We start from the raw sequence: 13,860 nt of genomic DNA, 5'->3' as shown, positions 1-13,860 counted from the left end.
TTGGTTTGGTTTGGTTTGGTTTGGTTTGGTTTGGTTTGGTTTGGTTTCCAGTATGTAGCCTTGGCTCTCCTGGACTTGCTTTGTTGACCAGGCTCCTTTACTCTCTGAAGCCATCTTACCAGCCCAATTTACTTTATTGTGCCGTAACCAAATGTCACCTAGTATATCTCTATAATTTTAGCCACTTGAAAGACTGGCAGAAAAAAAATCACATGAACCTAGGAATTCTAGGCAATAGCAAAACTCTATCTCTAAAAAAAAATCAATAAAACACAGTAACCCAAAATAAATGCCTCATATAATACTGTGCACTCAAATGTGGATAATCTCTGAACCACTGGGATGATCTGGAAGCATTCTCAGTCTTCAACTCCATTAAACAAGACTATGTCTAAAGAGTTCCTTACAGGCATCTAGATAAAAGCCTTTTCTCAACTGAGAATCCTCTTCCCAGATAGGATCTTCTTCCTTGACAGAAAAACTAGCTAGCACACAAGGATGCATAACAAGACTTTGTCTCCCAAGGAAAAAAGAAAAACAAGGATCAGAAAATAAAGATAGGAAAATGTTGTTACAAAATTGAGCATGATGGCGGGTGCCTGTAATTCCAGCAATGGAAGGCAAAGACAGGAAGATTTTTCCAAGTCCAAAGCCAGCCAGAGGCTGTAAGAGCCTATATCAAAACAAGCAAACACACACCAAAAATGTCATTATAAACGTCTTTAATGTGTGAATTTTGATTGATAGTGATTTGGGGGGAAAATGGCTGAAAATCTGGAGGGATGGATCTGCAGTTAAGAGCACTGGCTGCTCTTCAGGAGGCCCTGGGTTTGACTCCCAGCACCTATATGGCAGCTCACAGTTGTCTGCGACTCCATTTCTAGGGGATCCAAAACCCTCTTTTGGCCTCCTCAGGTACTGCACAAGCACAGTGCACAGACATTCATGCAGGCAAAAGACCCACACACGCTTTTAATTAAAAAAGCTAAAAATATTGGGCTGAGGCGAAGATAAGGACTAGATACAAGATGATAAAGAATTATCTAACTTTTCTAGTTAACCTTCTGGGCTGGCAAGATGGCTCAGCGAGGAATTTCCAGAGCCCATGATTCGAGAACCAATGAGAGTGTCCTCTGATCCCCACATTGGCACCGTGTACTGCAAATGTCCACATTCCCTCTCACATATACACACACGAACAATGATTAGTAAAATGATTCTTTTGTTTGTTTGGTTTTTATTTTTGAGGCAGGGTTTCTCTGTGTAGCCCTGGCTGTCCTGGAACTTGCTCTGTAGACCAGGCTGGTCTTGAACTCACAGAGCTCCGCCTGCCTCTGCCTCTCAGAGTGCTGAGATTACAGTGTGAGCCACTGCGCCCAGCTTAGTAAAAATGACCCTTAAAGACGTTTCTAGTCAGCTCTCCGGGTGTGGTCACGGTGTTGTGATTATGTGAAAGGATGTTCTCCCGAGACACAAGTCAAAATTAGGGTGAAGTGCCCTGATGCCAGGGATGTCCCTAAGCCAACCTAATGAAGACTTAAATATTTAACAAGCTTGTGACTCCATACCCTATGGCAGCTTGAAATCAGCCATGATCGGCATATTATACCATAAAAGTCTTCAAGTGCCACCTGGAGAGCTATACTGCCTACAGCCCTTTCTCTCTCCCTCTCATTCTCCCTCTCCCCCTCATCTTCTAGAGTCCAGGCAGGCCTTAAACTGCTGGTCCTCCTGTTTCCAATTCCTGGGTGCTAGGATTCTGGGATTATAGGCATGGACTACCACACACAGCATTGAAGTTTTAAAATACCTTATAACTAAATTTTGTCTTGTTTTAGGGTTGTTCCGTTTATCTGCTTGTTTTAGTTTTTCAAGATAGGGTTCTCTGTGTAGCCCTGGCTGTCCTGGAACTAGCTCTGTAAACCAAGTTCGAGGGAACTCAGAGATCCACCTGTTTCTGCCTCCTGAGTGCTGAGATTTAAAGGTGTGTGGCACCACCACCTAGCTTATAATTAAATAAAAATATGTCTATACAAAATTCTTAGCCTGGTTTTCAGAGCTGTCCTGAGTCCCCTGACACCTAGCTCTGCCAGCTGGGCCGCTCTCAACTGCGTTCCTTCCATGTCCACTCTGCAGACTGCCCTCTGCCTATCTTCCTTCCTGAACATTCTGCATGCTGCTCTCTGCTGTTCTCTTGCACTGCTGAACCTGCGTCTCATCAAAGCCCCCTCCGCCAGGCTTGCTGGAGCCTCTCCTAGTTAACATTATCTGTCCTGCCCTACGCCTGTTGTCCCACGTCACTGCCTTGGTGTTGCTGCATTTCAGTTTCTCTTTAACTAGCTCCTGGTCCTTGAGCAGAGGACCATTTAACTCTTACATGTAGTAGGTGCTCCAAGAATTCTTAGAAATTCAGCATTTAACTACTTTTGTAGACATCCACATGCCTGCCATTGCCAGCCTAGAAGCCTAAAACATTGACTTGTCCAGTTTAGGTCCAGGGAGATTGCAGATAATGAAAACAGGGCCACCCTCTACCCACTAAGTATCTCTAGGAGCTGAGTCTAGCTGCCTTTGAGGTTACTGTATATCAAACCAAAATAGATTTGATCTGATTAGGTGGGATGACACAGGCCTGGGAGGGAGAGCTCAACAGTCTGAGCTGTAACAGTGGATTTCACTATCCACTAATCTGTGCTTTCTCATGCAGCCCCCCAGCCGGCCCCCAAGGAATTGCTATGGTCCTCACTGAGAGCTGAGAACAGTTAAGTGGCTTCCCTCAAATGGTAAAGATACAATAGAAACTTGAATCTGGTGGAGCGCCCAGTAATTGGCAGGAGGCTGGGGCAACCTAAACTGGGATAGTCTCAGTGTGGTGCTCAGAACCTCAATTGTAGTAGTAAGTGCCTCTGGAGGACGAGGCATCAGAAATGTGGCTCCGGGTGGACGGTGCCCATCTCCTGGAGGATGCTGAGGAAGAATTGCCACGAGTGGAAGGTGGGCAAGGACTATATAGTGAATAGGCCAGGCAGAGTGAGATGCTATCCCGCCCTCCCCTCCAAAAAACAATAAAATTTAGAAAATTTTAAGAAGTGAAGTGGCTTAGCAGGTAAAGCCACTTGCTTGCTGCACAACCTTGATATTAGTTTGATCCCCAGAACCCCAAACCCACATAAAGGTGAAAGGAGAGAGCCTGATCTCGTCACCCACAGTTTGGTGGATGCACACACACACACACACACACACACACACACACACACACACTAAGAGAAACTGAAAATTTGAAAAAATGTGGTGTCTTCTATCTATTATCCTGAGTAACTGAGTTTCCTGGCCCTCTGACCCCTTGATTATATCATTAGAGAAATAAACCAGCATGTATTTTTATTCGTGTTTTGTGCATTATACAGAATGTAGCCTGAAGTCTTACGAGGAAGTCAATAGAGTAGAAAATTAAAATACAACACCACGACAGTACTGTACGGCAGAAGCACACAAGCTGCTCCGGTCGCCTTGAGGTAGAGGAGCAGCCAGCCCGGCACCATCCTTCTAGGTGCAGAGTGCCTTCCATCCAGGGAAAATCTGGGTGCACCCCAGGGAAGCTGGGATGCGGGCTCTGAAAAATGCAGGCAGTTCCTTTTAATACATGAGCAAAGGCAGGAAGGGAGCAAATGAGGCCGGGGAGGAGTGAGACTCGGAGGAAGGATTCTCCATCCTCCTGAGGGAACTTGGACTGCTAAGGCTGTTGGAAGGCAGTGCAGATTTTAGGCAAGACTTGTAAAGCTCAGCAGAGCAGCATGGGGGGTGCGCTACGGGGATGCGGAACGGGCTGGGAAGGCTCTTTAGGAAGTGAAAAATATCCTTCCTGGGGGATGCTGAGGGCCCCAGTGTAAAGGATAACAAAGTATATATATGAACAGTATAAAGGATGAACAAAGCATGGATCTGAGAGCGCCAGTGGAGCTGCACAGATGAGGACTCACTGAAAACAGCAATGAAAATGTCCACATCCAAGCCTGGCAGTGATGGCACAGGTGGCACACACCTTTAATTCCAGCACTCGGCGGGAGGGTGGGGGCGGGGCAGCGGGAGGCAGATCTCCGAGTTCCAGGACGGCCAGGGTTACACAGAGAAACCCTGTCTCAGGAAAACATCCACATCGTTGCAGGCAGGAGACCCAGGTATCCAGGCTGAAGAGCTTCTCGCTGCATGTCTGGCCGCGGTGCCAGAGGAAAGGCCCAGGGGGGTTCACATGGACACGTCCACGCTGCAGCCCCTATGTCCCATGCATCTTCCATGACTCACAGACTGGGCCTTGCTTCCCGGCCCCACCCGGTCTCTAAGGGTCACAGAGTTCTGCCTCGGGTGAGCTAGCCTGGGACGGCCTGGTGCCTGGCCGGGGAAATGAGAGATACCGTCAAAGCATCCACTGAGAAGATTATTGAACTGGGGCCAAGTAATTTAAGGTCAAAATGTGAAGGCTTTTCCAGCTCTAAATCGTGACCAGTTTGTCTCATTTTTTTTCAAGATTTTGTTAGATGCTTGTATGGGTTTGAGCACACAAGTGCAGTTGACTATGGAACCCGTGGGATCTGGAGTTACAGGCTATTGTGAGCCACTGGGGCCTGGACTCAGGTCCTCTGAGGAGCAGTACAAGCTGAAGCAGATCTACAAACCCCATTTTTGGTTTTTTTGTTGGTTGCTTTGTTTCAGAGGCTAGCCATGTAGTCCTAGTTGGCCTCTACCTCACAAAATCCACTTGCCTCTGCCTTCAAGTGCTGGAATGAAGGGTCACCGCTGCCCCTGCTGACCCCTTGGTCCTTTCTTAAAGTCTCAGAGAGAGATTGGAAGTCAGTTTTCTGCTTACTGAGAGTTTATTTTATTCTTTATAAAAATTCTTTGTTCCCTTCTTCCCAAGGAAAATATTTTGGTTTTAAATAAGTCATAGTCAGATTTAATAATATATGTCCTTCTTGAATTTCCATTTTGATTATCGTGTCAACATAAGGTGTGTTAAATTCTTTTTAAGTTCGAATGAAGATGTTAGTGGGGGCTTCCTGCATAAAATATCAGGCTGCTGAATTCGGAGTACCAGAGATGTCACTGTGTGGCCTTCATTACCGCCTTCCCAGCGTGGCACTTCCAGCAGATCAAGGGGTGGCTGTGGGAGGAGATGTAATTGGGCTGATGGGAGCCTATTGTGCTGCTCTCTGGAGCGTGCTCACGTAGCCTGAGGGAGGTGATGGTGCCTGGAGAGCACCTGGAAAGATGTCCTCTTTCCTCAAGACAAGAGAGCAGAAATACTGGATTTACGTGCTTCCTGTCCTTGTTTGCAACGCATAGCTCTCCCCCCGCCCCCCGTTAAATGTAGTCCTTACTGTACAACCAAAAACTGACTTATTGTGCGTTTATTTCTTAACAGTTGCGAGAAACAATCAAAGCTGGCAAAGGTGTGACTTCAGCTATTGACCTGTGTCGTTACCATGGAAACAAGGCCCTGGAGGCCCTGGAGAGCTTTCCTCCCTCAGAGGCCAGATCTGCTTTAGAAAACATTGTGTTTGCTGTGACCAGATTTTCCTGACACCAAATTAAAAAGACACTATTGTTCCTTAGCTGAAAAACCCAGAGAATGCGTGGACAGGAGAGCTTTGTGAGGAAATAACTAATGTGTTAATGACTTTTAAAATACATGTGTTTTTTACCTGTCCTTTATCTCATGCTTAATGAATCTACCTTTTGGAACCACTACAAACAAAATGGGAAGGAAAAAAGGTCACACGGTTTTCACTTCTCACACCAGAGCACACTTGAAGCTGCAGCAACAGCAATAATTAATGAGACTCGCTCCTGTGACCTCAGCAAATGGACAGGAAACAAGTCCTTATTGATTGGACCAAGCCAGGGATGGCGCCAGGGCAGTGGCTGTGGTTTTCCTTCTAAAGAGGATAGAGCAAGCTGGAAGCTGCAGGTGTCAAGAGAAATGCTGGATGCCAGCCAGGGGAGACACACCAAACCTCGTGACCACCTCGTGCTGTACTGGAGAACAGTTCCATGAGTTAAACAAAAATATGTCCTCCTGCCATCTTGAAATCATGTCTCTGTGGGCTTAATGTGAGGCTAGTGCATCGTGGTTTTTATCAGATTGGGAAGAGGTGGGGCAAATGTTAACAAGTTGCTAAATACTTGAAATTGGATATTAAAGGTTACCAAGTGTTGATTCAATTGTATAAGAAATTGTCCGACCTTTTTTCTTAAACATCAAGATTAGGACACATTTCTAGCCAGGCGTGGTGGTGCACACTTTTAATCCCAGCTCTTGGGAGGCAGAGGCAGGCAGATTTCTGAGTTTGAAACCAGCCTGGTCTACATACAGAGTGAGTTCTGTAGGCTACGCAGAGAAACAAAGAAAGAAACAAGACACGATTCAAAGGCATTTTAATGCCAACTGCAGCGCATCCTTTATGACACTTTGGTTTGGGGACTACCTCTGGTTTTCCATCTCTCAGAAATGTAATTGTGGTGCTGGGACTTCACTGGTGAGAGTTTCATTTTAACCTCAGAATGTCAGCCTCTGGTCTGGAGCCACAGACATCGAATGAATTACAGAAAACACAAGCAGTCGCCCAGGCCTGCAATCGGACCCTGTCTCGGTGTTCGCAGATGATTTCTGTGGTTTGCACGAATGCAATATGAGCATGCCATTGACAAGAAGGCTGAGTTTACATAAATGAGCTCGATTGAGACTCAGCTACCTTTCTTCCTTTCGTGGTGTAATTACAGCCCTATCTGGAGACAGCAAACATGGTGAGCAGATTGTATTACCTACTTCACTCAAACACTGGGGAAGTTACTTTAGTTGAATTCCTCCTCCCAGAAGTCTCATCCAGGCCCAGTGTGTGGCATGCAGCGAGGAGAAGATGTAAGTCAGCCAGCAGAGGTTAATGTGTTGGGAGTGAGCTCTGTGTTAAGAACGGCTTATACTGTCACAATCTGTGCCCCTATAGATTGCCCATACAACATTCCACTCCTCTGTTTGCGATGTGGCTTCTCAGTAAACCCGGCTTAATTAGTAACTATGGCTACAATGCTACAGCTCTGACTACGTTCTAATCATTAACATCCACTCGGAGTCTGGATGGCACCATGCCTCAGATCGGGTTCACTCTATGGTCGTCTGAAAGCCACTCCCCTCTCACCTCAATTTCTTCTCCTGTGAATGAGATTAAACCAGGTAAGTATGACGGCCCTCTCAGGCTGGTTGTGAGTTGGCAGTGTCACGCTGGAGTGGCCACACCTGGAACCCCAGCACCTTGGGAGGCTGGGGCAGCTTCGCAAGGCTACATAGGTCACAGGCTGGCACGGACTGAACAGACCCTGACTGAAGACAAACCAAGATTACCATTTCTGACTGTCTGGTAAAAGTGCTGTGTGGGTCCCGGGGAGGGGTGGGGGCACCTTGAGATAGATCCTTTACGGAATACAGGAGATAAATGATGAGCCGGCCACCTCACGTGTGAACAGTTTAGCTCCATTTGCCTTAGGTGACATGTTTCTGGATTCTTGTGGTTTGGTTGGTGGTGGTGGTGGTGATGGTTTTTTGTGTTTGTTTGGTTTTGGTTTTTTGTTTTGTTTTTGTTTATGGGTTTGTTTTTGAGACAGGGCTTCTCTGTGTAGCCTTCGCTGCCTCCCCGAGTGCTGGGATTTAAAGGCGTATGCCACTGTGCCCAGTGGATTCTTGTGATTTTAACTCCCACCTTTCTTTGGGACCTTTCCTGCCTCCCTTTTATTTCCCCAGCAGCTTCTGTGACCTCTGTTCTGTCTCATCCTTTAAAAAGGCAAAGAGAAAGAATCTCAGGTATCACAGACTGGCCTTTCCTCCCTGGGTAGCAGAAGATGGCCTTAAACTGGTTCCTGGAGTGCCACCTAGATGACACTGCAACCCACCTGTCTCCTGGGATCCCCCGACTCCACCCTGCAGCACCAGACTTCCAGACTTGCTATTTATAGGAGAGCTGGGCTATGAAGCCGGGTTCTCATGCCTGCAACAACAAAATGCCTTTACCTGCTGAGGCCTCTTCCCAGCTCCACACTCTGGTCTGGAATCTTTGCTTTCTTCTTCACTGGCCCCTTTACATGCTCCCTGTGCCTAAATCCTCTGTTTGTCCATCTCCCTCCAGTTTTTTCTCTCCAGCTTTAGGAAAAACCTTGCCGGGAGTGGTGGTTCATGCCTTTAATTTCAGCACCCCGGAGGCAGGTGGATCCCTCTGTTAACTTAACCAGCCTGGTCTAGACGGTGAGTTCCAGGTCAGTCAGTATTATACAGTTAGACTATCTCCAAAAAATAAACAAACAAACAAACAAAGCTGTGCAGTCTGTTGTTAACTCTCAGGGGTGGTGATTGTCAGACTGGGTCCATACTGTCTAGACCAGTGCCATCCCTTTGAAAATATTTAGAATGCAAGAATCAGGTCCCTGTCTGTACCACGCTTTTGAAATGGCTTCAAGATCACAGGCAGATTCTTACAGCGGAAGAATCTTTAAAGCACAAGCACGCCCTTACAGGCCTGAGTCATTTCATGCTGTAGCCAGTCCCTGAGCTCTTGTGACCGACCTATACCTCTTCTCTAGACTGTCCTTCCTCTTTCTTACTCCAACCCAAGAGACATTCTTTTCTAGACATTTTGATTGTACCTTCCAGAAACTCTAAAGCAGTTCCCTGCCTCACTGAATCTCTTGCTTTCTTTGTTGGTATCGGAACCAAATACAGGGCCTTGCTCACGCCAAGGAAATGTTCTGCTGGTGAGTACATACGCCCCTGGCCCTAAAGTCCCTTCTCTGTTACGATTTTTATTTGCATTTGGTTTCCTTTTTTGAGACAGGCTCTCCTATATCCAAGGCTAGCTTCAAATTTGCTATGTAGCCAAGGATGATCTTAAGCTTCTGATCCTCCTGCCTCCGCCTCCTTAGTGCCAGGACTGCAGGTGTGTGGCCCCATATGTGGCTTATGCAATGTGGGGGCTGGGGGGCACCAAACTTAGGACTCTGTGCATGCTGGAAGAGTACATGCCCAGCCATAAATCTTCCTGTAAACTCTTCAATTTAGGGATGGAAACATTGCTGGGGTTGGGGGAGGGGGAACTAGACCAGTGCCATCCCTTTGGGAATATTTAGAATGCAAGAATCAGGTCCCTGTCTGCACCACCCTTTTGAAATGGCTTCAAGATCGCAGGCAGATTCTTACAGCAGATCTCTAAAGCCCTTGCTGGGTTTAATGCGCAGAACCCATATGGCAATTTGAGGTGGTCTGTAACTCCAGTTCCAGGGAAACAAGTGCCCTTTTCTAGTCTCCATGGGCATCAAGCAGGCAGGTGGCACACAAACATCTCTACAGCCAAAATATTCATATAGGTAAAACAAGATTAAATATTCTCCAGGGATTTTAGTGACATCATCTTTAAACCCTGTGTGGCAATCTCTGACACACCTCATGATGCCCAGGGAAGACAGGGCAACATAGAAGTCCAACCACCTCCTTGAGGTCATCCAGCTTGTGGATGATTCCCCAGAATGTTTCACTGTGGGTGCAGACAATGTGGGCTCCAAGCAGATGCAGCAGATTGGCACATTCCTCTGCGGGAAGGCCGTGACACTGATGGGCAAGATCATCATGGTCCTTAAGTAGCTTCCCTTTCCTCTTGCCTCTCCTCAATTCTTCATCTGATTTGTCACTTTTTCTCCCACTCAGTTAGACATCACTTTCAAACATGGGTGTTTCCTTCTACAAACTAACTTTACTTTCATTGTTTGGGATTAAAGGCATGTTCTACCACGTCTGGAGGTAAACTTTTCTTTACCTGAAACTTGTTCAATACCAGGCTGGCCTTGAACTCAGATCTGCCTGCCTCTGTCTCCTGGATTCCAGCCAGATCACACAGACCTAGAGAGTCTTTGGGTGAGATCTCTTGCCAGAGCAGCCATGTTCTGAATCCCTCTGCAGAGTTGACTTTATAACTCTTCTGCTTGGAAAAATAGTGACCCTGCATATTCTCCATCATAACAGGTCAAGACTGGAAAGGCCAGGTGCTGTACAACACCTGTAACCCTGGCACCTGGTAGGCTTGGCGAGAGGATCCTGAGTTCGATGCCAGCCTGAACTACAGAGCAAATTCCAGACTTTCCTGAAGTAAGTGGCAAGACTTTCTCTCAAGACAAACACAAGGGGCTGGAGAGATGGCTCAGTGGCTAAGAGCACTTGCTGCTCTTGCAGAGGACCCAGGTTCAACTCCAGCCACCCACGTGGTAGCTCACAGCCATCCCTAAATCCAGTTCTAGGAGCTCCAACACCTTTTCACCTCTAGCTCTCCAATTGGTGAAATGCATGTGGTACACATACCTACATGCAGGCAAAACATTCACACACATAAAATAATAAAATTTGGAAAAAAAAAAAAGCAAAAAGACATGGATGGAGGAAGGTGTCTCAGTCATTAAAGTACTCACTGAGCACATGTGAAGACCTGAGCTTGCATCCCCAGCACTGAGAGAAAAGCAATCCCAGCACTGGGGAATTGGAGGCAGGAGGATTCCTGTCAGCTCGTCTAGAGAAGTTAGGGAATTCCACTAACTCACTGAGAGACTGTGTCCAAAAATAAGGCAGAGAGCAACTGAAGAGGACACCCAGTGTCAATCTCTGGCCTCTACACACATGCAACGCAAACACACCACACTCCACACAGAGCTGAGTGTATTGACCTTCGCTTGTCATTGCTGCACTCTGTGACACGGTGGGTGAGGCAGAAAGCTCACCCTTGGCACCCTTACTCTGGTAAGGGTAAGGCCCTGAGTGAGGCCCTGTCTCTAAACAAAGCAAAAGCCTGTGGGACAATTTGTCTTAAAACTCGGAAGCTGGGGTGGCGGTGCACATCTGAGGTCTCAGCACTGGAGAGCGAGGGGCAGGAGTTCAAGATCAGCCTCTGCTACAGGACATGCTGTGCCTTAGTGGCACGTGTGCCATAAGGTGGTACACAAGACGCCACTGCTCTGCATCTGTGTCGGCTCCTGCCCTGCCCGCATCTTCCCTCTCAGGCTCCAGGCTCTTCGGGCAAACAGAAGCTTTCTGTAAGCTGGCCGAAGCTTCTCATGACCAGCACCACAGAGAAACCATCTTGTGGGATGAGAAGCCACCTTCACTTATCCAAAAACTTAGAAGAACCCTTAAGGTTTGTTCAAAGGGACACAAACAAAATGGTCTTTGGCTTAAATTTTTTTTTTCATGCTGCAACTGTATGAGCTTATTCTGTTACTGTCATTTTTGCCTACTCTCCCACACTGCTGCTGCTCCTGGTGGTTGTCTTAAAAGACAAAGTTTCAGACTGGAAAGATGACCCAGAAGTTAAGAGCACTGGTTGCTCTTCCAGAGGGCCCAGCAACCACATGGTGACTCATAACCATCTATAATGAGATCTAGTGTTCTGACGTGCAGGTGTACATGCAGGCAGAAGACTGTATTCATAATAAATAAATAAATCTAAAAAAAAATCCTTGTTAAGTGGTGGCACACACCTTTAATTCTAGCACTTGAGAGGCAGCCTGATCTACAGAGTGAGTTCCAGTACAGCCAGGGTACACAGAGAAACCCTGTCTCGAAAAATTTAAAAAAAGAAAAAAGACAAAGTTTCACTCTGAGGCCCAGGCTGGCTTCTCATTCATGGCTGCTGTCCTTGATAGCCAGGCTTGAACACTGTGTTCTTTGTCCTGTTTGGGTCTCTGTGTATACATTTATTAGCATATATTACATATACATAATAATGGGTTTCATTATGGCAGTTTCAAATATGTATATAATGTATTTTATGTATGTTCACCTACTTTACCCTCTCTGGTCCCTATCCCATTCTACGGATCTCATTCCTCTTCCAAACCAGTTCCCCTTGCTATCCGGCCTTTTGCGTGTGTAACCCAGTGAGTCTCATTAGGCTTCCTTATAGGCACATGGGTGAAGGGTTATTTACGTAACAGGGGCATCTTAACAGTAGCTGCCCACTAAAGAGAACGTTTCTCCCTCCCACAGCAACCTGTTAGGTGCCTGTCAATCCTCAGCGAGGGGTGGGAACCCCTTCCTGCTCCATGGCAGAATATTGATTGGTTCCAGATCTGTGCAGGTCGAGCGGGTGCAGCAAGTAATCTTGGGTGCTGTGACTTCGGAGAGAAGTTCCGCCGTGTTCCATCCTTCCTATAGCCCTTATATTCCTTCCACCCCCGTCCACAAAGTTCTCTGTTATTTGCCTCAGTTGAAGATCTTCAGCTGCTTAACATGCGTGAGCCCCGACCCCCACCCTTCAGGTTCAATCCTCAGAACTAAATAAACCAGGTGTAGAGTTAGAGTTGTAGGTGTGCAGTTAAGAGGGTCAGAAGTTCAAGGTCACCTTGAATACAGAGTCCAAAGCCAGCATGTGGTACATATAGATCCTGTCTCTCAAAACAAAACAAAAGAATAATAATAATAATAATAATAATAATAATAATAATAATAATAAACCTTTCTGTGTTGCTATATGCCTTGTTGTGCCCGAATCGTGATACCCCAAAAGACCAGGAATAAGGTTGGGTTCTTTATGGAAAAGTTTATTTGGATTATCAGGATTCTGATAGCCAGAAATTCCAGATATCATGGCACTGACACCTGGCAAGGGGCTGCTAACTTCGTGTAACAGTATGTGTGGAAGAGATCACATGATAAGAGAAGAAAGAGCCAGTGAGCTGAGAAAGCTGAGCCACTTTTCTGTCACCTCACCAAGAACTGTAACCCGGTCCCAGGAGATCTGCCACTTCAGTGACCTACTCCTAGAGAATTTACTAATGTCTCCTAATGGTGGCAACCACCGTGACCTACCCTCCTCTTAGAGACTGCCGCCGCTCATCAGCATACTAGAGACCCAATTTCTACAACAGGGACTTCGGAGGGATAAACTGTCCGAGCTATAGCAAACATTCTCAGTTAAACTGGGCTTTCATCATTTCCGGCCTCGGTTGAGTGCCGCCTTGCTGCTCCTGCTCACCTTCCAGGCATTTGCCTCTTGCCCATGCTCCCCTGCTACACTGCAACTTCGATTGTGTATGTAGAACATCCCACTGGTGCTGTTTCTGCTTTTCTTTCTCCCTCCCTCCCCTCCCCCATCAGGATTCCTCTCGTTGCATTTTTTACGTACCATCATACACACGTGGAGGTCAAAAGACAGCTGGTAGGTTCTCTACTTCCAAGTAGGTTCCAGAGATCAAACTCAGGCCATCAGGTTTGGTGGCAAGTGCCCTTAGTCATCTTGTCATCTTCTGTGAGACAGGATCTCATGTCGCTCAGGCTGGCCTCCTACTCAGTATGTAACAGAGAAAAAACATGAACCTGACCCTTCTCCCTTCACTTCCCAAGAGTTGAGATTACAGACATGTGATACCACATTGGGATTTTTTTTTTTTAATTCTTTCAAAACATCTTTGGTGAAGTATAATTTATGTACTATATAATACAAATGTTTATATTTATAATATATAATATAAATTGCATATGTTTTGTTTACAATTCAGCAGTGCTACTAATATATAATATATATATACTTTATATATAATATATAAATATATAATATATTTATACTTTATATATGTATGTATGTATGTATGTATGTATGTATGTATGTATGTATGTATCCAGACATGGTGGTACATGTGTTTAATCCCAGCACTAGAGAGGCAGAGGCAAGAAGAACTCTCTTGAACTGAAGGCCTACCGGATCAGGCAGGGGTACATAATGTGACCCTCCAAAACAAAACTGTCTATCTGTGTGTGTGGGGGGGGGGGGGGGGGGGGGG

General features: G+C 46.2%; 1 protein-coding gene and 1 long non-coding RNA gene across 4 annotated transcripts in view; both read left to right on the top strand.

The window, feature by feature from the left end:
- The window catches only part of Pdss2 (decaprenyl diphosphate synthase subunit 2), a 190,392-nt gene extending 184,161 nt beyond the window's left edge, over window positions 1-6,231 (top strand). For both annotated transcript variants that reach the window (XM_055615983.1, XM_055615982.1), the window contains one exon: window positions 5,420-6,231. In XM_055615983.1, coding sequence (XP_055471958.1) covers window positions 5,420-5,578 — 159 coding nt within the window. In that variant the 3' untranslated portion in view covers window positions 5,579-6,231. The remainder of the gene's footprint in view (window positions 1-5,419) is intronic.
- A 1,003-nt stretch (window positions 6,232-7,234) lies between these two features.
- On the top strand, window positions 7,235-11,498 carry LOC129683329 (uncharacterized). Of its 2 annotated transcripts, none has more exons than XR_008721136.1 (3): window positions 7,235-7,412; window positions 8,175-8,796; window positions 10,058-11,498. It is a non-coding gene; the product is annotated as an uncharacterized LOC129683329 (long non-coding RNA). The 2 variants fall into 2 exon arrangements; XR_008721135.1 differs by lacking the exon at window positions 7,235-7,412 and having other exon boundaries at window positions 7,420-8,290; window positions 8,765-8,796.
- The last annotated feature ends 2,362 nt before the right edge of the window (window positions 11,499-13,860 follow it).

Source organism: Psammomys obesus, unplaced genomic scaffold, assembly GCF_907164565.1.
Source record: "Psammomys obesus unplaced genomic scaffold, mPsaObe1.curated_primary_1811, whole genome shotgun sequence".
Taxonomy (NCBI): Eukaryota; Metazoa; Chordata; class Mammalia; order Rodentia; family Muridae; genus Psammomys; species Psammomys obesus.
Note: the sequence above shows the minus strand (reverse complement) of the source record. Positions and strands in the feature narration are given on the sequence as shown.